The 26,194-nt window shown below is 35.3% G+C and overlaps 1 protein-coding gene across 50 annotated transcripts in view; it reads right to left on the bottom strand.

Annotated features, from left to right (window-relative positions):
* Sox6 (SRY-box transcription factor 6) overlaps positions 1 to 26,194 on the bottom strand; it is a 689,857-nt gene that overhangs the window by 84,032 nt on the left and 579,631 nt on the right. For 39 of the 50 annotated variants that reach the window (XM_087211270.1, XM_087211269.1, XM_021263841.2 and 36 more), the window contains 3 exons: positions 11,228 to 11,377; positions 5,285 to 5,510; positions 2,196 to 2,383 (listed from right to left, as the gene is read on the bottom strand). In XM_087211270.1, the coding sequence (XP_087067396.1) occupies positions 2,196 to 2,383; positions 5,285 to 5,510; positions 11,228 to 11,377 (564 nt within the window). The remainder of the gene's footprint in view (positions 1 to 2,195; positions 2,384 to 5,284; positions 5,511 to 11,227; positions 11,378 to 26,194) is intronic. The other 11 variants (XM_087211294.1, XM_087211296.1, XM_087211293.1 and 8 more) reach the window with 3 other exon arrangements.

Below are 26,194 nucleotides of genomic sequence, written 5' to 3'. Positions count from 1 at the left end.
CACATGTGTAAATACCGAATAGTTTCTCTAGTGTGTGAAACTGAAAGTGTAAATAAGGACGAAAAGGTATAATAGATAATGTGAAATAGGAAGAAAAGCGACAAAGGGGAAGGAGAGGTGGGAGGGGTAGGGGAAAGGAAAGAAGGGAATGGAATAATGTGAGAAAATGAAAAAATGGAAACAAAGTCTTTGTAAATAGGGAGGGATAGAGGGGTTGAAGGGAGGGCAGGGGAATGAGGAAAAAATAAGAACCAAGAGAGATTATGTAAAGGTGCAAATTTCCAATGATAATTGTCATTGTATTGTATATCTAAACTGTGCCAATAAATTAATTTAAAAAAAAGAAATAAGGTCTTAGTGGTTGTAATGGAGTTAAAATAAGGCTACAGTGGATTAGGGTGGGCCCTCAATCCAAAAGCTCGTATCCATTTAAGGAAAAAGCCATTTGGAGATTTACACACACACACACACACACACACAGACACACACAGAAGGCAACCCTGAAAATTGGAGTGAGGCAGGTGCTAGCCAAAAAGGGGTGAAGATTGTCGCAACCATCAGAAGCCAAGAAGAGGTAAGGAAGGATTCTCCTCTAGAGCCCTGGCAATAAATTAATTTGAGATTGGCCTTTATTTGAGAATTGAGAGAATAAACCTCTATTGTATGTAGTAACTTGGCTTGTGGTTGTTTATTGATTCTAAGAAATTAATACATCCATGATTCCATACCATCATGTCACCATACCTTTTGAAAAGGAAACACAGGAAAATGAACACCCTAGTATGGCTATGTATTCAAGTCCCTGGGTAACAGCACACAGGACCATATACTTCTAATTTCTTTAATATGCAAATTTAAAAATCCTTTTAGGAATTAGAGAAACTACAAGTTTTTTTCTGATTAATGAGATTCTGCCATAGCATTTCATGCTAGAATTAACAAGGACTGAAACAAAGAGGAAGCTTTGGCTCTGACTTTGTTAATAATAAGTAATATTTTAATCTATGAACATGAATGGAATTCTTTTAAAAATTGCCCTAAAACTTCTACCAAAGACATTACCCACCATGGTATTCACTTGTCCCCAAATAGTCCTATCCGTGTGGAAAAAAACTCACAATTTAGCCTGGGTAAGTATTTTTGTCTCTTAAAAAAGGCATGTTTCATTCTATCAGATGAGTTAGATAATCAAAAATTTTACCCTACTACAATAGCCTCTCAGCTGGTCTGCCTATTTCTACAGAAGGCAGAATGATTGTCTTACACGTCAATGCCATGAACAGAACCTGTCTAGGGATTCTCATCACATGCAGGATAAAACAAAAATCCCTTCCAGGGTCCACCAGGTCTAAAATGCTTTGTCCTGGGCTATTGCATTTACTTCATATGTCCTCGCTGCCACGTCTCCTGACACCCTGGTAGCAAGAAGCTGTCAGAATGCTTTCATTCAGGTCTCCTCTACTCAATGTCACTTCCCCAGGGGGTTCTTACCATCCCATCTACAGTAACCACCCTAGCACTCCCTACTACTCTAACCTGCTTCGATTTTCTCTCATGGGATTTATTTACCCCTTGATATTATGTGTTTAGTGACCTATGTCTTCACGGTTATGTTCCTCCATGAGAATATAAGCTGTATAAGAGCAGGAATTTTTATCAGATTAACTCACTCTTATATCTCCAGTACCCAGACCAGGGTCTATCATAGAAAAGGTACCAGAAAAATGATTTGTTGACTCAAACAATAAATAGATGCATTTTGAAAATTATTTTTTGCCCTAGTTGATAGGAAAGTCAATATTAAAGTTAATGGTGAGTTGTGGTACCACATTAGCCTTCATTGTAATCATATATGCTTCTTCCCTTTTTAATACCCTGATAGTCTATTCTTATTCTATTAACCTCATCTATACTCTTTATTATGGCACATTTCTAATTATTTCAGAATGTGACAGAAACACGCACCAAAAGACAGGTAGGTTGGGCACCTAGGAGGCAAGCCACACTAAGTGGGGAAAGGTGTACTTGTTAATCATCAGTAATGCTTAAGTGACAAATTTGAGTAAAATACGACTGCCCTTATGCTAAAGAACTAAATCTGGGTTCCAGGTTAATACTTGAGAGCCTGGAAAGAGTCAGATTAGAGTGAGCCAATACGTCTAGCAGAAGCAGGGAAGGACAGAAGCAAGTGTTACCTTTTCATTCCTGCAGTTGTTCAGTCCCATATTATTCATGGAGGACAGTTTTCCATCAATTCCATGTGGCTGTTGCTGCTGTTGCTCCCGCTGGATCTGTTCTCGCATTTTCCGAGCCTCCTGAATGGCTTTCATCACTGTGTCCTGATCCCCAAACAGGGCAGGGGAGTTGAGACTGGACAAGATATCTGTATACACAGGATGCGTTATTAGGGTTAAATTCTTTAAAAGTACCACTACTATCCACTCCCCTGTAGAACTGCATTCTCTGAACAGAGGTGTGTTTGTCATTAAGAAATCTGTACCACACTACGCACAGAGCACAGAAAGCCAGGGCAACCAAGCTGAAAGCTGTGTGTATGTGTGCCTCTCTCTCTCTCTCTCTCTCTCTCTCTCTCTCTCTCTCTCTCTCTCTCTCTGCCTTTGGAGGATATGCCAAAGCTCCACTCAATGTACATTTTGTCTACCTACCTTCTAACAGGTGAAGGTTCCTAGATTCCAATCTAATACCTGTTCTGATTATACCCACAATTTGTGTATATTGCTTCCTCTGTGGGGAAGCAGCAAGTAAGAAAAGAGAAGGGAGACCAGGCTCCCCATTATGTTTAGTCTATTCATACAGCAAAGCTGTTTCTGGCCTAGCAGGAAAAAAAAATCTGTGAGGCTACATGTGTACTTTAGTGACATCTGTATGTGTGTATTCATGTGTCCACTGCAGGAGCAAGGGGGCAGGAAGGAATACGCCACACTCTCCATTCCCCAATTGCTGGCTGGTTAATGAAGCATTCTTCCCATCATGCTGCCTCAGTTATTTACCAAGAGAATGACAACCCATTCCCTATCTCCAGCTCGAACACCCACTGCTCTCAGCTTCCTGTCTTCATGACAGCAAGGCAATATATGTGGGCATAGTTTTCACATAAGTACAAAGACTCAAATAAAGTGAGAATAAATATTTGCTTTCATTATATTCCACACAATGCAGAGATAAAAATTCAAAATGAAACAAATTTTTCTTCATATTTTGCATTTTACTGTGGATAAGGTGAACACTTTCAATAATTTTTCCAATTTTAAACAAAAAGAAGGCAATTGTTTGAGGATCAATAGGTTTCTGCTGCTGTGGCAAATTTTAACATGATCCACTTGCTTGAGGCCTAGTATGCACATTTCATAGTACATGTGTACATGCATATGTATTTATGTGGTGAGTGTGGACACCTCACATAGATATGGGGACAAAGGAAACCAGACTACAATAAAGCTCACATCACATGTCTTGTATAGGCAATGCATATGTACATGCATTTGAGTTTAGAAAAAATTCCCAAGATTATCAAAATAATTTTTTAAGTCAGTTATTTTTTAAGATATAGAAAAGTGATATTTTTAGAGCTTTTCTGATAAAAAAGACCATTTCTACCCAATACTATCTGGACAAGAGTGCTGTCTAACTACGGGTGCTATTACTTCAGACCATCTGGCTCATGACCTAACAAATATGCTCTGCTGAAGTTCCATAAAAACAGGCAAGGCTAGTGACATAGTCATCTCCGTCTCTCAAGATCTGCAGTGCCATAAAAATATGCTTTCCAAACAAAATAAAGAAGTGAATTATAGGAGGACCATTTCAAGATGCATTATTTATCTTTCTGTTGGTTTTTTTCCTCTCATCTCACAACATCTAAAACTACAGCCCAGGGATATTCTTCATATTCACATACTGGAAATGACTCACTTCTCTCTTCTACATGGACACCACTGACTTAGGGTAAAAGTCTCTGAGTCTCTAAGTGAGAGAGACATCCTGACACAAAATAAGAATAGGCTGCTGTGTAGATCCTATTGTCCCAAATTTCAATGAGGAAGATTTATATCTCATTAAAAAGATTCACTTAGACCCAGCTCAGTTTTGCAAATATCCCAACTGTGAGTTTATAAAGAGGATCGAATTATATAAAAGGACCCTGATTCTAGTCCTGTTTGGGCTAATTAATAGCTTCAGGACTGTGGGGAAATCATTCTATCAGTAAGAACCACAATGTACTTTCCCTGTATAATGAGCATAATAATAAAATATCCAACCCACAAAATTATTATGAGAAACCAAATGAGACCAAATAGCCAAAAGTGTTTTTAAACTATAAATGGCTTACACATCATTCTATTATAGCAAGAATTCCAGGAATCAGGACCCCAAAATACAAGGAAGGTAACATAGTGAAGAAATGCTAGATCTAGTCCCTAATCCCTTTGAATCTCTTTTTTATTTGGAAATTAAGAAGCCTACAGAATATAGTAACAATATTAATACTTTCTGACACTCTTCTACTGATAAGTGCTTTCATATTTATAGTTTTATTTCTTGTATATATGTAAATGTGTTGATATTCATTAACCCTAATCTTTTAAAATTGAATGCATTCTAGGTGCTAAACTCTGTGCTAGGCACTTTATACGCATTTTTTAAAAATTCTCATAACAACTTATAAACTAGACAATATTATTCCCCTTTCAAAGATTAGGAAACTGAATTCAACAATATTAAATAACTTTCGCAGGGTCACACAGCTAGTTGGTGAAGGTTTTCAGTCCCAGCCTGTCTCATTCTCAAATCTATGTTTTTCCTCTCATCCTTTTTATAAAGAGAGATGAATACCCCTAGAGATCCTTGGAGTAAAATTTCAAAGAAATTTTTGTTTGTTTGTTTGTTTTAGCACCAGGAATTGAACTCCAGGACTGGTGCATGCTAGGCAGGAACTCTATCACTGAGCTATATCCCCAGCCCTGAAATTTTGCCCTTTTGACAAGCAGCTTTAAGGCCAGGTCCTGGGGCCCTTAGAGAGATATTGTAGGGGCAAAGCACTGACTAAATACAGAAATTCCTAAGTCTGAGATTTGCTGAATCTAACCCATCACCATAGAAAAAACCCATCCCAGGATCTATATTATGACATTTTCCAAAAGTCCTAATCACCCAAATACTAATTTGAGCTATTTTTAAGTAGAAAGATAAGAGTGTTATCTTTTACTAAGGAACACATTGGAAAAAGGATGAGTCATCACTGAACAGGTTTGCTTTCTTTTACCTAATTCATAAGTCTCTTCCTGGTGTTGACTTTTCCATTTACCTAAAGAGGATCCTCTTCCCAAGCTTCCTCCAATGGGGCTGGGGATGCTGCTTTTGTTTGGCAGATTGACAGGGCTAGTTTTGCTGGCTGGGAAGAGGCTCTGGGTGGGAGATGTTGGGGACTTTATAGGCTCTGCAGTCTTGGGTCTGGATGAGAGATTCAGCGGCTGTGCTGCTGCTTCATCCTGCAAGAGTTTAACATAAATAATTATTTTTTTAAAAGACAAATGAAGCACATTATCACTTAGTAAGCCACAGTTATTTTACACCTCAGAGACAATGCCACATTCTCCTACAATAATAACAAAAGAAGCTAATTATCTACCTCCTTGAAGATTCATCGGAAGGAAACCTCATTAATTTCCCTGTGTTATGCTTCTATTTACATTAACTGTGTAGTTGGATCATTCTTTTTGCCAAATTAAAATCTGAATTAGCTCACATTACAGCTTAATTTCCTAATGTGTTTTCAGGGATCTAAATTAACCTAGGGCATTTACAAAGAATTATTTAAAATTTCAGTAGCTCTGTAGTGCTTTTGTTATTCTCTCTGAAAAGTTCCAGTAACTATAAATAGTCTCTGCAGCTAATTTTTTAATATATATTTTAAATCAAACAATTGCAAGTACTTAAAAATGGAAACATGGAAAGCATCCTTCTGATCTCTGGGGACCCGCCCAGACAGCCGCATGCCACACCATGGGTTCTATGTGGCTTTCTGGGTGTAAGCTCTCTTTGTGATCTATATTCTGGTCTCTACTCATGTTTAAAATTAATTTTTGTAAAAAACAAGCACACATTATAATTATGTTTTACATACTATGCTACACACAATTTATTTTTCATATTTAAAGTGATGTCTTGTTATAGTCTTTGCTACATATATTTACAGAATGTCTATTTTAAGATGCATATCCCTCTACACTGAATACAGTATTCAGATAATCTAGTTTGTAATTAGTTCAACCAGGAACTTGAAAGCTAAGCTCCTTGCCTTCATACTGTCTCATTTATCCTCACATAAAATACCTGTAACAATACTTCTATCATTCTAGAAATTTGGTTAAAATATGACCATATTCTAAAATCAAATTGTCAGCAAATGTTAACTCCTGTTTTGCTTCTGGGAAGGCACAGAGAAATTGCAATTAATGTCATTATTTAAAATACACAATAGAGTTTGGTAATAGAATATTGTCTCCCTTGGAAACATGTGGTCTTGTTGAATTTCTATTTCTTCATCTGTGAAAAGAACACCACATATTAAATGACACCTAAGGTCTCCTCCAGTAAGATATCATTGGTTAAGGATGAACAAAAAGAGATGCCAGAAAATATTATTTGAGAAGGGGCACTGGAAAGAGAAAAATAAAATCACATGAACACAGAAGTGATTATACATCAAGCACTGTGCCAGGCATTTTCATATATATTAGCTCATTTAGCCATCAATAACTCCATAAACCTGGGTAGTATCATTCTAAATTTATAAATAAAGAAATGAAGACCAGAAAGATAAAAATCATTTCTTCAAAGTCATACATGAAGGAAAGAATTCAAATTCTAATTTACTGGACTCCAAGTCTCAGATCCCTTTTCTGCCAAACTACCAGAGAAAATGAGTCACTTGGCCAGGTGTGATGGCACACATCTATAATCCCAGCACTTGGGAGGCTGAGGCAGGAGGATCTCTGTGAGTTCGAGGCCAGCCTGAGCTACATAGTGAGTTCAAGGCCAGTCTGAACTACATAGCGAGACTCTGTCTCACCCCCCCCCCAAAAAAAAGGTCACTTATTTGATAATGTAGTAATAATCTTAGGTTTTTGTTAATGCTTGATTGCTTCTTTTTGTTTTGGTCTTGTAGGAAAGAGGCAACCTGTCATGTCTATGTTGCAATCATGTTGGGCCAGGGATTTAGCTCAGTGGTTTCATCACCTGCTGTGCAAGCACAAGGACTCGAGTTCGATCCCCTGTACCAAAAAAAAAAAAAAAAAATAGGACATGTTCTTAAGAAACATGGTTATATGCATTATGGATGTCAAAATTTTCTGATTTGCTTAACTGTAGTTTACTTCCTTTTGCCCTTACTTCAAAAAATATTTAATAGGCTAGTTAGTTCCTTTACCCATATCTAAATAATAATCATGTACAATCTAGGTATCTGGTTAGTCTTCTCCATGTGTCTTTTATTTGGAATTTACTGAGATTCAAAAATATCTGAGTTTAGACTTTTCACTAAATTTGGAAAATGTTCAGACATTTCTTTAAGTATAATTTTCTGTTCCTTCCTCCTTTTTCTGGGGCTCCAACTGCATAGATTAGGACCCTTAATGCTGTTTCCCAGTACTGACCCATCTTTTTTATGGTTCAGTTTGGCTAGTTTTATTGTTATGTCTTCAAGTTCACTAATTTTTTTCCTGCCATATGTAAGCTATAATCGGTGTAGTTTTCATCTCAAACACTATATTATTTATCATCTGTAGACAATTTGTCTTGCCTTATCATACTCATATTTTCTTCTATCCTCTTGAACATATGGACTTTATAATATATTTTTCAGCTTTAAATATGCTCTAATGTATTACTTATTTTTATGATTCAATGATTGCCACTTCTACCGACAATGTTATTGGCCATGGACATCATCTACCAATTCCCAGTAGAGTGAATCCATTTCCAGTGTGGCATCCCTATTTTTGGTCCTGCCTTAGCCTGACAGAAACTCTATGCTGAGCCTCAGAGCAGGGACAAAAACAGCACTGGGCAAAAAATGCACAGATTCCCACTACTCTCACACATAAGAAGCATAAATGTTTTCTCAGGTATATATATGCCTTTGTTTAATTCCCAGAGTGCCGAAATGATTGTTTTTGTCAATCTCCTCCAGCTTTAAATGTTTTTTTATGATAAGGAGTAAATTTGCCCACCTCTTCACATGGGTTTAGTTGGAGGTCTTCTATAGCAGTTGATTTTTAATACTTTATCCATTAATTCTATCACTGGTATCATTTGGGGTCTGTTTGAAACTGTTTGCCTTTTCTCTACATTATTCATACTTTCTTCCTGTTTTGCCAGCCTGGTCATTATTGAACAGAAGTTACACATTGTGGCTTTTATAATGTTGGATGCTGGAGTTTATGCATTTCTTTAAATATTTGTCAAATTTATTGAGACACAGAACAATTTGATTCTTCTGAGGCATGATTTTTAGATACATTAAGTAGGTTCAGAACATCCATTAATCTAAGATAATTTAGTCCCACTAAGAGGTAATACCCTTCTTCTTGGGACTCTACTTGATGCCCTATGTGTCAAGAGATCTTCGTACTCTGACTAATGGAAATGCAATGGTTCTTTGTAAGCCATGTAGTTATTTTGCCTGCTACATTCTGGTACTGTTCCCTGACTTCAGTTAGTTTTTTCACATTAATGTGCTAATCAGCGCCCAGCATACAGGGACTCTTTTGCAAAACTTCAGCATTTTGCTGTGTGCAGCCGTCTCCTCTCTGGTACCCTACCTCACACATTCTAAGTATGTAAGCACCCTTAAACTCTGAACTCCTTCCTTCTACTCAGGGAGCCCGCCAAACTCACTACACAGTTGCATAGAAACTCCCTGTAGACAGTAAGATGGAACAGGTCTAGCCCTTCACTGTTTCTCTTTTCACAGGGATCACAGTCCTGTTTTCCTTTTATAAACATCTGAAAGTAATTGTATCTGATTGACAATGGAAATAAGTATTTAGTTAGGATCTCTCTCAGCATGTAAGTAAACTACGAGATATTTCAACTCTAACCACTAAAACTACCACACCACCTCCTTTATTACCATCATGAGTATCATCACTACCACTAATATTTATGGAACCCTTGTTATATGCTAGAGGATCAATTGTCTCATTTAAGACCCATAATAATATTAACTTCTGTTGTAAAGAAGAGAAAACTAAGGCCAAAAGAAATTAACTTGCCCAAGTTTACACAGCTAGTAAAAGTTGTAGAATAGGTATTTGAATGGAAATATACTGACTTCTGTTGTTAATAGTTACAGCAGATAAAAATTCTGAGGAAAAGAAAATACATAAGACCATTTATGTTTTTGTTACCTTCAGCAAACTTTGCTCTCAATAATGTTTGAATTTAAAATAAACAATTATGTTATATAGAGGAAAAGCAATGGCTATAGAGAGAACAATGAGAGATTTTGGTGGTCCTAATTCTTCTAATTAGCAAACTATGAGATTATTTTCTAAAGTACTTCAATAATAGGAGCTGTTTTAAAATTTAAAACATTTGGTTTATGTCTTCATTTATATATTTTTACCCTCCTATACTACAATTAAGTATGAGAAATGATTCCTTTGTCATTAAGATAAATATAGCCAAGTCAAATTACATAGAGAACTCCTTAAGAATTTGCATGTGGTCAAATGAGTAATAAAATTCAGTTGGCCCACAAGCAAGGAATGGTAAAAGCAGATATACACTAGAATTTAACCAGGGAACATTTTACTCATCCAGCAAAGGCTTGGTTTGGTGCAGTTCCAGTTGGCTAACTTACTTATGAAATGACTTTTTCATGTTAAAATATTTAATACTAAATAGTTCAAGTCATTGATGTTTGATACACTCTAACAACTATGGTTAAGCCAAGTATTTTGGTTTCAGCCTGAATGTTCTGATTCTTAATCACAAGCACAAACTTTTGGAATCCAAAATAGCCTGTTTCCATAAGTAATACTGTTTTCTGAAATGTAAATTTTCTATTGTCACATTTCAATTTTTCTAACAGCAAAACATAAATAAATTTTGTTGAATACTCTAAAAGAATGGGTGGCATTAACTGTGGTTTTGGAGGGTGGACCATTGGCAGACAGTCTTAACAGTTTACTGCATTTTGATCTTTGATTTTTGGAGTCCACTTTTTTCCAAGACTCTCTGAAATCTCAAAATTCCTACTTCCAATTTTTAGAAAATAAAAAAGTTCAGTGATTGTATAGTATACAATGCTGAGTCTCAACTGTTTTCCTTGTTACAAAAATGCTCCAAATGCAATACTTTTGCCACATCATAATAAAGCATCTGCATTTAGCATACAAGTCCAAGTAGGTAAGTCAATTATATAAAACAATTGTTTCTCTGAACTATCTGATTTTAGTAATTCAATATATAAAGCAAATGCAATCATAAAAAGAAACCAGTATCATCTATAGGTACAAGTTACAGAACAAAGCTGGAGTGGCTCATCAATTTCCCTCTATTGCTAAGTACCTCCTTAATGCCCAGTTTCAAGACATTGAAAATCAATGGGGAAATGCATCTTTTAGTGTCCCAGCCATAGCTTGAGAAGCTTGTTCATCCTATAATCATTATATGGCATCAAAGGCACGATGAAATAATGATCATTCATTCCTCAGAGCTGCCATTTATATAGAAGACCTTTATCAACAAACTGTATAAATCCCAGCATTAAATTCTTTATTATCTCCCCTTTTAAATCTAAGAATTCAGGATCTTCCTTCTCTGGTATTACACACTGTCCCCACCTATCTGAGAAACATGGAAGAAAATGTCACAAGTCTATGAAGAAGTCTGGCAATAAAACCATGGCCATTTATGCCAATGAACATTAAAAATTAAAAGCCAGAATCCAAAGGAGAAAATTTTGTGAGAAATGTGTTTTCAGATTTAGGTAAAGATCTCACAATATGGCACTATTGTTATCAAAAGGAGAACACCTGTTTCTCAATGCTCAATCATGAAATGTACCAGAAAGAAGAGCATTTTGGGGATCCTTTATGTTGCTATGGTTCCTGCTGTTTATTCCTAGCATATCCTGGTTCACTACCTTTCTTGGGAAGCTATTTTCCAAACTGTTTCCACAATCCTGCAAAGCAAATACCTTAACTTGAGTTACAGGGCTGGTCCCTCTCTTTTCATTTTTTATCCCAGTAGGTGAGATGGCGCCTGCTGTGTTTGGAGGCTGCGGAGTTGATGGCATCTTTGCTCCAGGTGACACCTGCATGTTGGCCAGCTGAGCGGCGTAGAGCTGCTGCAAAACAGGGAAGACAAACATTGATCTCTTTAAATGCAGCAGAAACAGAGTTTCAGAAAAAACAAAACAAAACAAAATACTTACCATATTGTTAGGTAACTATTTCTCTGACAGCCTTGCAGTTATTCATTACTATTTTTTACAAAGGAAAACAAAACAAACAACAACAAAAACAAACAATACAACAGAAAGAGCACTTGTGTGGGAATCATGGTTCTATACCCGTTTCTTTCAGCAGCTAACATTACAACCCTGGAAAAAGGATTTGATCTCTGAAGAACTCAGTGTCCTGAATTCCAAAAATGAATTTGACTAGTCTCTAAGATTCTAGTGCCTGAATTCTCTGTACAAATTTCTTTAAATGTCTGGTATATCCACTCATGTAATTTTATTACTCCTAACTCAGAAACTAACCTGAACTTTCCTATATTCTTGGAAGGACTACATCATTCCCATCCTGCACTGACTGAGCTTCCCTGGGATCTGATTCTCCTGGTGACTGCTGCCCTCAGAACTCCAGAGGCCCAGTGATGGTCACTCTCTCCTTGGGGTCCGATTTCTAGACAGCATATGAATAATATGATCTTCAACAGAATATTGCCAGATTTGCCACAATAAAAATAGTGAGTTGAGTTTCTTTTTACCAGCACAGGAGCTGCCCATTTGATTCTGAATTTGAATAAAGTAACAAAGAGCTTCCTTCATGCCCCTGGTTTCCCCATTTCTGACCTATCATGTTTCCCTGTCTGTTGGTAAACTGTTTGTTTGTTGGAGAACATCCTCCAGGAGCTACCTGAGAAAGGTGTATGCGAGGTTAATTTTTTAGGGACTAGTATCTTTAGAAATATTATTATTATATTCTTCCACTTGATTATAGCTTGAATTTTAAGTTGAAAATAATTCTCTCAGAATTCCAAAGACAATAATCTGTGGTCTTCTTATTCTTATTGCTAAAGAAGTTGGATATTATTCTGATTCCTGATCCTGTGTATAGAATCTATTTTCTCCCTCAAAAGCCTTAGGATCTTCCCTTTATAATATGTATTTTGAAATTTCACTACTGGGTCCATCCATGTATGGTTTTTACATCCACATTCTAGAAACTCAGCCAGCCCTTTGAACCTATAAACTTGTGTGCTTCAATGTTAGGAAAGTTTTCTGGTATTTTTCATTAATAAATTTCCTCTCTCTGTTTTCTTAAACTCATACTAGATAAATGTTGGGCTTCCTCATTGACCCTCTCTTTTTCTTATTTTTAATTTGTATTTGCCAATCTTTGACCTTTTGTTGTACTCTATGACATATTTTTTCAACCACATCTTCTAAGACGTCTATGAAAATTTCTATTATTATATCTCTGGGTACACTTGTTCTCTGCTTCTTTTTATAGCATCCTGCTCTTTCTTCTACTGGATACTAATAATAAATGTGAGTTTTTTTGTTGTTTTCTATTTTCTGCATTATTGACTCTTGTTTAAAACTCTTTGGGTTCTTTCCCATTAGAGACTTTCCTAAGGTCTCTAATGTTCACTGACCTTTTATTCATCTCTGAGAAAGACAAATTCAAAAGTTTACTGAAAAGTCTGAGTCTGGGCTTAGATTTATTGACTGATAATAATGCAGATAATGGGATTTTACTTTGGGGAATCTCAAATATCATTATCTGTAGGTCATTTCTCTTATACTGGACCATTCCTATAGAGTCATCTTCAGATTCTTTTCTTGGTTGCAGGATAGGTGTGTATGCCATCAGTATGTGAGCCAGAAACCGGGAGACCTCACTGGCTGGCCTATCATGTAGCCTTCTTGTTTTCAAAATAGCACAATTACTCATTCTTCAGTCTGTTTGATGTTCCCAAGACAAAAAACCTGTCAGGTTCAACTTCTCTAGAGAAAAAACTTTCAGTCTTCTGGCAAGTCATGTGGTGGAGGTTAGGAGGAAGGGATGGTAGTTACCAGGTCGAATAAGGTTAGAGAGGGATCAAATTTATACATATTTTCAACCAGTCATGTGCACAATTTACCTTTTTACCCTTGTTTTCAGTAATATATGATGTCTTCAATTTCTAAATATTTCAAAAACTGCTCCCATATGAGCTTGATTTTTTTGGCTTTACATTCTTTTTTTTTTTTTTTTTCTTTGTGGTACTGGGCATCAAACTCAGGACCTTGCACTTACCAGGCAGGCACCACACCACTGAGCTAAATCCCTGGCCCTGGCTTTACATTCTTAAAGCTACGTATCAGCTTTTTTTCCTACTAAAAGTTGTAAGTCATCTATCCATTTCTCATACTCCAAAATATTCCAAAAACTTTCTTGGCCTCTATTCCTATTTCTTCCTGAAGATTTACACTTAAAACCCTTAATTGTTGCCATATTCAGATTTGCATAAAATGAGCAATAAATGAATGTGTTAATATGTTATGGTTAACCATAAGTCAGATGCCTCGATGCTTGAAAACTTCATTCAAATAATTTCTTTTCCTTTTATAATCAAGAATAAGCTATTACCTCGATAGTCAAATTTCTATCATAATAAATAGAAAGCTTCCTAGGTCATCAACTACAGAGAAAATAGCTCAAACTTTGCCATATTAGTAGGGTAATAAAACAGGTGGTTTGTATAATTTCCGACATTACTATTATTCAGATGGACAAATAAAAAAAATTATAGTAATCAAAAACAGACCTTTCAGCACATGTATTTAAATGAAAGCTTAATAAAGAATAATTTGCAAGAGCCAGGTGTGTTTATGTCAAGATTTTTGCTTTCTTTGGAACAATTTTTCTAATAGAACAAGCCTCTAAAGAAATTAAAGTTTCATAATTCTGTGTGCAATGACTCAGTGGCAAGAAAAATTCACAAGTAGTACAGTCAAACTGCTAGAAGTTAGGCAAAAGAAAAGCTGTCTTTTTTGTTTTCTTTTCACTCTGCTGTGTGAAATTTAGTCAAGTGTCTTCGAAAGGGGAGTAGGTGAAGCTTCTGTAAAATTTCTGCTTGGGTTTAGCTAGCAAAGAAAAGTTCCACGCTGAAGGGAATTGACAGAGGTGGCTAAGGGTTGAAAAGATAATAGCTATATAGTAGCTGGTACCATAACCAATATATCCTACTTAAATCTAATACACAATACATGTCATCTTCCTTATACATCTAATATTTCATGGCTTGAAGAATCATTAAAAGATTTAGGAGACATCATTTATGCCTTCATTTTTTCTCTGCAATTCAGAAGATCAAAAGAAAGCCCATTTATTTTACTGAATCTTGGTTATTTAGAAAATTTCAACTAGTGAAAAAAGAAAAATCTTTGGAAACAAATCTAGTTTGAAAAAGCTGACTCAACTTAGTCAACCTTCAGATTGAACAATACAGTTGCAGTTGATTTTTAGAAATATGGAAATATTAATTTCTCTTAAGTTCTGACAATCATTTATTTTATACCTTTTTCTAGTAAGTTGTACATAACAGAGGCAAAAACCACACAAATGCCAAGAGTTGTCAGAGCTGGTTTTTATGAGTTGTGATTACTAATACCATACAGGTAGAAGAAGTATAGCCATGTTCCATGAAACTTATAGATTTGGGTAAATTGAACATTAAAATAACATATATGATTAAGTAAAATGAGCCTTGAAATAAAATTAGAAATGAAGTACAATGAAAAGATAGAAGGTACTCATGAAAATTAAAACAATTCTAACAAAACATTATTTTAGTGATAATATTTTTAGACTGAAGTTTTAGATTCAGTTGGTTAATAAGAATGTCATTCACTGAATAGGCATAAATTTACAAAACAATTTCACAGCTCACCTTCTAAGCTAACACCAATTGAATGCGTTCTATGTGCAAGGCTTTGTGTTAGGAGCTGAGGAAGATTCAAAGTCTTGGACCAAGGATATAGCCCTGGAGGAGATGTAAAATATAGATCCTTAACACTTGATTTATTCCTTTCTTGCGGTGCTTATCAAGGCTTTTAACCCAAGTTTAGTTACACACACACATCTTACTATCCTTGACAGACTGCAAGGTTATTGAAGACGTGATCAATCTAATTTTTTTGAATGCTCAACACCAATAATGGTGGCTTGCAAATAATGTACGCCCAATCAGTCTTTTCTAAATTAACATACTATATAGAATGATTGCACATTAGGAAAGAGTGTCTATAGATATGGCAACTGAAGGGGTACATGATTATATTTATTACATATGCAATAAATAATACTATGGTGTTGAGTTTTAAAAAAAAGGAAAATAAATTCAATTCCAGTTAGATTTTATTGTTTCAGAAGAAATAGTTCTTTGAAATAATTTGATAAAATATTTACTAGAGAGCTGCTTGTCATACACTAGCTTCACTAACTTGACTTAAACTCTTCTAATATAAGTTATAGCTTTTGAGCAATAACTAAGGTATAGTAATAATTTTTTCAGTCTAGTTACTAAAAAATTTAAAGTTTCTCTAAATGTTACTGCAGCCTTTTAAAAAGGATATAAAAATACTAGTTATTCTAACCAAATAACTTCAGTTAGAAAATCCCTTTGCAAACTAAAGGTTTAGGAAGAAAAAAGGTTAAAGACTGATTAACTATTACATATAGGTTTGCAAAGTATCATTCCATACAGGATTCTCATACCATAATTCATAGTCGTAATAGTCATAACAAATATCCATTCCTAAACACAGTTGAGGTATAAGAAATCAACAACACACTAAAGCTTATAATAGGATTAGCAGAAGTCTTACAAACATTTACACTTTGGTAAAGATTGCTTTGTAAATAAATATTTTTCCATTTCAATTTTGAAAAGTACTCAGTGACTGGGATGTTGAATTCTTTCCTTACCTAAGACACATATGAGATATGTGGTACATACACGCGAAATTGAACCTAGCTAAATATTGTTTCCAAAATTACTCATTTTATAGGAATACTTTAAGCAATGCTTTTACTTTATGGCTAAAAATATTCCATCTTATTTAGTGGGTGTTTAAGTGGTTACCATTAAAATTTTGGTAAGTAGAATAAGGATATACTTACAACATGGAAATAAAGGGCCTTAACACATTATTTAAGGTAGTTTGACCTCCTCATTCTACTGATGAGAGCTAGCAAGCAAAAGTAGATTTCCCAAGATCATATAATTAGTTACTGGAACTAGAAGTACTTTCTAGCTCTCACTTCAACATTGCCAGAGTATCATTTAAACTATAAATAAATATATAATAAATGTTTACATCTTTCAAGGACATTTCCAGAATTAATTGGTGCATTAACAGATCTTTATTAAATAGTTGTTAATTAAACTTTGTGCTAGATTCTGGAGGTACATCAAAAACCAATCCAGAAATGATGCCCATTTTAAAGGAGCTCACATGAGGAACAGGTATTAATAAATGCTTAGACAATGCCTATGAAATTATGATGAGTGTAACTGCCGAGAAAGCAAAGTACATAATGTCAAAAGATCATCAAACACAGGTTATTAATATAGTCTGCAGGATGTGAATAACTTCTCCAAGGAAGGAACATTTTATTAAAATTTACCTAGGTGAAAAGATTGACAAAAGAAAAGTTCTAGAAAGAAGAAACATCAACTATTATGGCTCTGATGTATAAAAGAGAGGCAAGTTTTTGAGGAACTTAAAAAAGGCTAATATGATGGGAGTGCTGAGTACAAGGAGAATGGCAAGAGAAGAGGGGTGGGATGGAGTGGTAGGCTTTTGTAGGCTCAATCCATTTGGGCTGCTACAAAAAAAATGCCATAAACTAGGTGGCTAAGAAACAACAGAAATTTATTTTTTACAATTCTGGAGGTTGGTATATTTAAGATCAAAGCACCAGAAGATTCAGTGTCTGGTGAGGGCCTACTCTCCAGAGGTGGACATCTGCTCTCTGACTTTACTTGGTGGTGCAAGGACTCAGTGCTCTCTCGGCCTCTTTGATGAATTAATCTAACTTATGAAGCCTCTACACCTATGAATAATTATCTCATGAAGGCCCTCCTCCTAATACTCTTAGGAGTAAGAATTCAACACAGGATTTGATGAATGTTCAAATTTTAAAAATTACAATAAAAGACACATTACCATTAGTGCCCCTCAAAATACTACCGCTCACTCTGAACACACTTATTCCATCATTCATGCCACTTTCTGAAGCAGTTCTGAAAGTTCCCTTTCATGAGTGTCTTCATTAACACTGTCATGGCTGCCCTGATGTCCTGAACTGATTCAAAAATGTTTATTTTTTATGATCATTCTGGCTTTGGGCAAGAGCCAGAAGTCACATGGTACCAGATCCAGTGAATAAGGCAGATAAAGGCACACTGTAACATTTTTACAAAGCCTGCCTTTCAGTAGATGACACTCTGCAGTAGCATTCACCATATTTTTTTATCAGATCTCCTAAAGACATTCATGGAAAAGAATTTCCAAAACTGCTTCAGAAAGGGGCAAGAACAATGAGATAAGTGTTTTTGAAACAATGGGAAATATTTTGAGGGGAATTAATGGCAATATATTTTTTACTGTACTAAGTTTTTAAAAATTTAAACACTCACCATAAATTTTGATTACATCTCATATAACTTCTAATAATGTTTCCAGGAGTTCTGTGTTCTAAGATAAGCCTTAACAATTGGCCATTCTTGCATCTGGATTCAAGTAATACTTAAATAACCATGCCTACTTAGATTCAATACAAAGCAGTAAGTTATACCAATCAAACTCAGCCTTCTGGGGAAATTCTTGAGGGTTTGCCAGGACACAACTGGCCTATCTATTGTGCTGAAGTCATGTTATACTATTGTTGCATTTGAGAAGAGACGCATGATTTGTCCCAAAACAGCGAAACTGATGTCAAATTATAACAGGTGGTGTTACAATCTATCTATATTCATCATAATGTGAAAATATCTCTTATGTTTGCTTTCTATGATAAAATAATGTAAGATCTCCAACAGAGAATGCCATAGAGAAAAGATACAAGGCTTTTTTTCTTCATAATCATGATTTTCAAATAACCTCATAGCCAGTTATCCAATCATCACTCCCATTCATTCATAAATTTAATAAATATATATTAAATACTAAGGCACTACTCTAGGTATTTTAACTTATTATTTTAGTTACAGAAGATAATAATAATTATTCATTTTAGAGTCAGTCTCACTTTAAGTCCATGTTCTTTCTGCTTTTAAATTATTTTAAATAAACTATACAATAAATCACAATGAAACCTATTTCCTGGTCCTAGCTACCAGACAAGGTTTATTGTCCAAAGAAAAGAGAGATTCTGATGTGATTCTGCTATTTTGAACTCTCAAATAGCAAACTGTATTTCCAGATATCTTGTGGCCATTCTTTCAAAAATGGCATTTTACAATCCTCAAATGAAGAAAATTGTGGTTCCACCAGCTATCTTGAAGGAGTAATGGTCACAATTTTGCTCTAGACAACTCTCTTCTCCAATCAATCTTTGAGTCACAGAAGAAGACATTTTTTAAAATCTTAGTTTAATATAGTGATAGGGTAAAAAAATTACTATGCAAAGTATGGGTACAAATAAGAAAAATGACAGAATACACGTTGACAGGATTTAAATTGTCACTAATTATGCTTCAGTATATGGAAACTGACAGTACATAAGCAAGCACAACTTTGTATATCAAATTCTTTTTTAGGTAGAGTACTATGTTTTTAAACTTCAATTAGCAAGAGAATAAACAGTACCCAGAGGATCTGGCCCAGAGCGAAAAAGAAATAAACTTCTCCCTCAAATATAACCTGTCTATTGGTGAAGAATGAACAAAGGAAGAGAAGGAAAAATATTTAACAACAACAGATCTACTGGTGCTGCCAAAAGATATCAACCCTTACCTTTATATTTACTCCTGTTATTTTCTCTATGGTTCCACTTAATATTTCAGAACTCTAGGTCTAACCCAGCTACCCAGGTTAAGAGCTCCAATCCTTGTGTACCATAGGGAGACATCCTTAAGGAAATGTCATTATTTACTTGATTGATTCTGTCAACAGGCCTCAAACTTATCTTAGTTCTTCAGGGATACCATGGGTTTTATTACACTTTCAAAACAATGCTGATGGTCATTCCTTTGCCTACTAAGTAAGATATGCCTTAAAGCTGGACAAGCTCAGCTGTGAGAAGGTGGAAACAGAGACAGGGCTAATTAAGCAGTCTAATTTAGTGCTTATTTAGCATAGAAAACAACATATTTCAGTTAACAGGTATTATAGACTGAAAGAGGGGTGAGGAAAGAGCTTAAAATAGTTATTTGAAAGACTTTAAAAGTACTTCTCATTAACTTTCAATTTCATCTTGCCTCTAATATTCTTGGAATTATTATCATTTCTGCCTACATCCTTTTCTTAGTTTACCTTCCTTCCCTCAAACCCTCTCCAAAAGTACCTCCAAAAGTGGAGGCAATCTCTCTTCATTTCTGTTGTTCTGACACAAGTGTGAGACTTCATGTAAAGCACTGATTTTCTTTGAAATACCAAATACCATAATGTTAGCAGAGGAAATAATTTTGAATAACATCTAATTTTTTTTGGCTTGTACAGATGAAGAAAATCCAAGCCCACAGAAGGCAAGTAATTTGCATAAAAATATTAGCAGGTGAGCAGTAGGTAGACTGAAATCTAGAACCCAAGTTCCCTACTTTCCCCATCCATTCTTCACTATATACTCATGTCTTCTGTTAAGGAACCAACCAAAAAGATAATTTGGACATCACATTAGAGCTTTTAGTTCTACATAAAAGAGATGTATTTTTTTTCTGGTATTCTCCTTGGGCTACATAGAGAAATTTATCCTGACTGTACTTGAAAAGTAATCCATGGGTACCCAGTGATGATTTATATTATAGAACTTTATTTTAATATTTGTTGTAAAATGTACATATATAAAAGTGCAACCACAGTAATTAGGTTACAGTAATTATAATCATGTTAAGGTGTTTTCAGATTTTTTAAATTAAAGTTTTATACATAAAAGGCCAAAAATGTGTCTATTTCACCCTCGTTTGAGAATTCTGCTAATGGCCTTTCCAAAACAGCTTTAAAAAATGGAACAAGCATTGACTGTAAGCCATTGAGAACCGGGACCTATTTAATTCATTTCATTATTCCCTGCAGTCAGCTCAAGAATGTCAAATAAAGGAAAATGAATTGAAAGAGTTTCCCTGGCTCAGGATCCTCTTGCCTATTTTCCCAAGCATTGGGTAGTTTACTCCTCTGACATAACTCATTGTACTGATAGGGCAGGGGATGTGTTGGGCATGGAGGAAAACAAAAGCCATAAAAAGGGAAAGAGAGTAGAAGAGAGACTCAGATCAAAGGTCCTATCCTTACACTAAGATACCTTTTTAAAGCATCAGAATCCATCACATAACACAACACCAATCTTCTGTTACAAAAAAAAAAAAGTCATTTGGAATTTATTTTCTGCTTGCACCAATAATATTGGAATGCATTCAGAAGAGCATTTCCTTATGGGAATATAGTTACAACATGCAAATAAGAATAAACAAAGCAACCCCCAATTATTTTTAGAAAAAAGCAACCTCTCCCTGCTTTTTCCAAGGATTTCCTCTTTGAGGGTGCTAAATAAAATATGTAAATATATAATGCCTTATTTATAGAAATAAAAGTTCAGTCATTGAAACAATTAATAATTTAGTTCTTGAAGCAAGATATTCAAAGAGGTGATAATGAGGGCAGTTGGAAATAAGTATTATGGGAAAGAACCTATTTTCCTTCTGTTTTCAAGAGCTGGGCAGGCAGTACTGAAGAGATCCAGTTCTCTGAAAGTGCTCCAAGTGGTACAGCTTGCATTTGTAATGCTTATTTAATTCTCTAGTCACAAAGGGTAGTTCGTCAGGTAGACCTTAAACAAGTGCAGTTTGACTGTACTAACAGGATATAAAAACTCATTAATGAGTTCAGAATTTGGATTTGAAATTTAAAAATTACTTCTCACAAAATAAGAGTCATGAGAAAAATTTTAATGGGTATATATTTTTAAGTTCATGTACTGAATTATACTCTTAGTACATGAGTATATGTCAGCTTCTTGGTATTCTGAAGCATCTTTTCTATGTAACCAAAAGGTAAATCATTCATTACTTCATACATTCATTCAAAATATTATTTACTGAGTGTCTACTATGAGCCAGGCACTACTGAACTTAGGTTTTGGAAAAGCAGAAGTGAGCAGTGAATTTGGGGAAGACAGTGGGGAAAAGACCCTCTGCATATTTCTGCTATGTGAAATATGTGAAATATAAAGTATTTGGGTATGTGAGTACAGGGTGGGGTTCAGGACTTAAATATAAAGATCAGTAGAACTCAGAGAAGGGAACATTTGAATAGAAGCATAAATGAAGTAAGCCATGTTATTATTTGAGAATAGCACTCAGGTAGAGAAAAAGTATAAAAGAAAGTCCTCTGGCAAAGGTATGCTTGTGCTTGGAAGGTTTGGGAAACAGCAATGATGCCAGTGTAGCTGGAACCTCTGTTAGAGTGCACAAGGAAAAGAGTATTATGTCAGGTGTCAGAAAGATAGCAAAGGGGCCAAATCATGGAGGCCTATTATGCTATGACATGGACTTTGGATTCTAGTGTGGGTTTCAGGGTTTCTAGGAAACACCATTAAAACAACATGGCAGACCTGGAACTCCTTCAGCAATACCCACATGGGAAACTGGAGGCACGCCAGGGCTGCTTTGCCTTGGCCCATGATAACTGCCAAGGAGCCAGATGCTGTTGCTTCAAAAATATTCTACAACTGCCCAGTTTCTATGGCCTTCAAATTCCATCCATAATAAAGCTTCCAAACCAACAGAGAATGAAGACAAATATGGGCAACTATGTAACTTTAAAAAGGTCTAATTTAAATTGTTAAAAATATATGTTTGGGAAAACAGAATTTCATGAAAGGAAAGTATAATATTTCCTAAATACTATTTTTTTAACATTAATCACTGGACATAACAAATGTTGCCATTTGGAAGTGAATGTTTACTATAGGGATATTTTTACTGTTTTTGAACTGAACTTGGCTGTAATTTCACAGCAGACTTTGGAAGATGTAACACAAGAATCATAGTAATGAACAATTTATACCTATGATGAAATGTACAGACATATTAAAATTAAATTTCATGTTATTACTAAAGTAAAATTTGTATTTGTTATAAATATTGCAGGAAACAAGGAAGTATTTTGAGTTTATTTAAAAAGTGATCAGGTAAACTCAGCAAGGAATAACGCAAAATATATTCTTAATTTCCTCTTTTTTCCTATACTTTTAAAAATTCAAATAAATGTTTTACTGTACCTCAGGGCTATCTCCATTAGCTGTCACTTTTTAAATAGCAAATTATTACTATTGCCAACTGGAGAACTTCAGCATATTTTGCAGTATGTAAATATGCCATCTGTATCATACAGTAATACCTATGGCTTACTCTCTAATTAGCAGAAAGGAATGATACCTTGTACATTGCAGCCATAGTAAAAATCTTTCAAATAGTGGGTAATAAGCATACAACATGCTTTCTTGTCACTACGTATGATACTGATACATAGCTCAATAACCCACTGTGAAAATATCCTGTAGCAGGTAATGGCTATATAAAGGAATAAAGGAGAAATTTATAAAAATAAAGTCTTATAAGTTGCTATGAAAAGCAAAATATCATAGTGATTAAGAGTACACATTCTTTAGTCAGAACCACTGTTCACTGTGTGATCTTGAGCAAGCTATTTAATTTCTCTAGACCTTAAATTTCCACAGCTGTAAAATAAAGATAATAAGAAACTACTCTAAAAGATTGTTTTATGGAGTAAATGAGTTAACACACATGACACACTTGGAACAGAGGCACACCATAAAGACTCAATATAGGGATGTAGTTCAATGGCACCACACCTGCCTGGCAAGCACGATGTTCTGAGTTCGATCCCCGGTACTGAAAAAAGAAAGAAGAAAGAAAGAAAGAAAGAAAGAAAGAAAGAAAGAAAGAAAGAAAGAAAGAAAGAAAGAAAGAAAGAAAGAAAGAAAGAAAGAAAGAAAGAAAGAAAGAAAGAAAGAAAGAAAGAAAGAAAGAAAGAAAGAAAGAAAGAAAGAAAGAAGAAAGAAGGAAGGAAGGAAGGAAGGAAGGAAGGAAGGAAGGAAGGAAAGAAAGAAAGAAAGAAAGAAAGGAAAAGAGGAAATCAATTACTTATTGGTATTTTTATATAATTTAGCAAAAGTTTTTTAGGGATACAAATATGAAAATTAGACACACCGTCAGAACAGCAAAGATATGCTGTCACACAGCAAAGATAGGAAAGAGGAAGAGGAGAAAACATAATATGATAAGCATTTACAAATTACTACTGAAACACCATCACTGGGAACAATTAATTTTGACTAGGGGCGATTAGGTAGGCTTTTCTCACAGTGAAGCTCCAGAAAGAGGTCCTTTGGTAACTAAAAATTAAAAAATAACCATGAATGGAATAGACACTTATCCCTGTAACACAGGAAGTGTTGAGGCTAATGGAGTTTCTGTTGTGCATTTAGTGATGTCTCCCCCTGGAGCCTATTGTCTGGGGCTAGTATCCAAAAGCTGTGTGGAACTGAACTAAGACGTTTACACTAAGAGCCAACATGGCTTTGAAATACATAAAATGTACCAGTTCTCTAGAAAAAGAAAAACAAAACTACCCTTGGCAGTTCACTTAGGGAATAGGAACTTTGTTTTGTTCTTGTTGTAACTGCCCATTGTTGGACACAGGAAACTCTTTGAGCCCTCAAAGGCCTAATTTAAGGTGAATTTCTCTATACCACAGTTATCTCCTGAGAGACTACCATGACATCCCTAGAAAACTCTTTTACATGATGCAGAATCACAGCTTTAGTTTGTTAAGAGGGCATAATTCCAAGTGGACCATGGAATATTTATGTCTCTATGCAGCTCTCTGAAGGAATAATCTTATGTTTTTGTGCCTCTTGTGGGTCAGAGGGTCAAGTCAGCACTTCTATCTGTCACTCCTCATATGTTTTACAATAATTTATAGCTCAGTAAGATGAATCATAAAACAGAACTGTCTATTTTATTTCAGTAACTAATTCTAGTTAATCAAAGATTTCCAGTCTGACAACCCAGCATGAAACTCTGTATGGAAAATATGAGAAGAACAAACCATTTTGTCAAATAACACATCTCATGATGTAAACACATATGTCTCTTAAAGGAAATTTTATCATTTCCACATTATTGGTACACAAAAGAAGCATTCTTGTCGCAGACCTGGTGCAACTGTGGAGTCATCGTCATTGGAAACAAGAGTTTGATTAGGTTCCCACACAGATATGAATAGACTTTCCTTTTCTAGTGAAATAGCTGCCTTTATTCCTCTTTAAAACAGACTGGTAATTGTCACCCTAAAAACACTGAGTTGTACTCAAGCAACATTTGTTCCTGCTCTTTTTACTCATATTTTTACAATCAGCCAATAACATTACTGTCCCTTCTGGTCGGTCCTCTTCTGGAAAGTCTCAGTTAATCCACAGCTGTGTGAATGTGAAAAAGGTACACAGCAGGCTAAGTCTGCTAGGTCTCTTGTCTGCTAATAAAGTGCCCAGTCTGCAGGACAGATGCTAAGAAGATCTGTTAAATAAGTCAGTGGCAGAGATCCTGACCTCTGCCAAGGAACATTTTATTATTCCAGAGAGGGGCATAATTACAAGGCATTAACAATCAGAAGAACCATAGCTTTTCTTTATAGATTTTTTTACTTCTTGTTTCATCACTTGGTTGGAATATATAGTATCAAGACCCATTCACTGAAAGCAATGTGCTAAATATGATTGGGTTTAGTACAAACTGCAGATTACACGATTTCCCCAAATCCCCAGGAAATGGTTGGGCCTTGGCTTTCCTTCAGTCTTAATTGGTTTTGTTTATTCAGCATGTATCATTACACTATTTGTACAGTCTCACTTGCTACAGGGTACCATTGTACTAAAGGGACTATCAATCTTACCAAACATAATTCCCTAACTATTAAATCTAGGGTAATGGGAACTGCAAACTAGAGATCAAATTAATAGAGAAATATCATACCATAAAGCTGTTCACTGTACCTTATACCACTTTACCATTTATGGTGTAAAATCATGTCTACCACATGCATTGCAAATTCCCTTGAGTGGCATAAAAGGTTCTCTGCGATCTGACCCCTTGCTTACCATTCCAGTCTCACTTACTAGTGCTCCTGTACCCTCAGTCTGTGCCAACTGTTTCTGAACATGCCATGCTGTCTATTACTGCTACACCTATGGGCAGGTTGTTCTCTTTGTCTGGAGTACTTCTCCTCTGCATCTCTGTCATTATGCATAATTCCCCACAAACCTAATAAATACATACTTCCCTTTCAAGATTCAATTTTATCATCACTTCATCCATGAAGGTCACTAGTCCTTCTCTAGGCTGCATCAAACACTTCTTCCTCCTATAGCATTTTCACTCTGATAAAATCTATTTTACCAATTATCACATTGCTTACTAGACTGTGGGCTTCCTGAGGGCAAGGGTCAAGTTTTATTGATTTTAGTAGGCCAAAATAGACAAAAGTACTTACTATGTTAGATATTTAATAAACATTCAGGGAACTTAATGTATGTGTGAACTAATTAAATAATTAATCCTTTTAGCATGCTAATACAGTATAAATTTAAATTTCAGCCTTGACATAACTACCAACACTGTGACAGGGACTTGTTTTTATTGAATA

The sequence above is a fragment of the Heterocephalus glaber genome, unplaced genomic scaffold, assembly GCF_053883595.1.
Source record: "Heterocephalus glaber isolate CG9 unplaced genomic scaffold, H.glaber_assembly_v1.0 deba00001428, whole genome shotgun sequence".
NCBI lineage: Eukaryota > Metazoa > Chordata > Mammalia > Rodentia > Bathyergidae > Heterocephalus > Heterocephalus glaber.
Note: the sequence above shows the minus strand (reverse complement) of the source record. Positions and strands in the feature narration are given on the sequence as shown.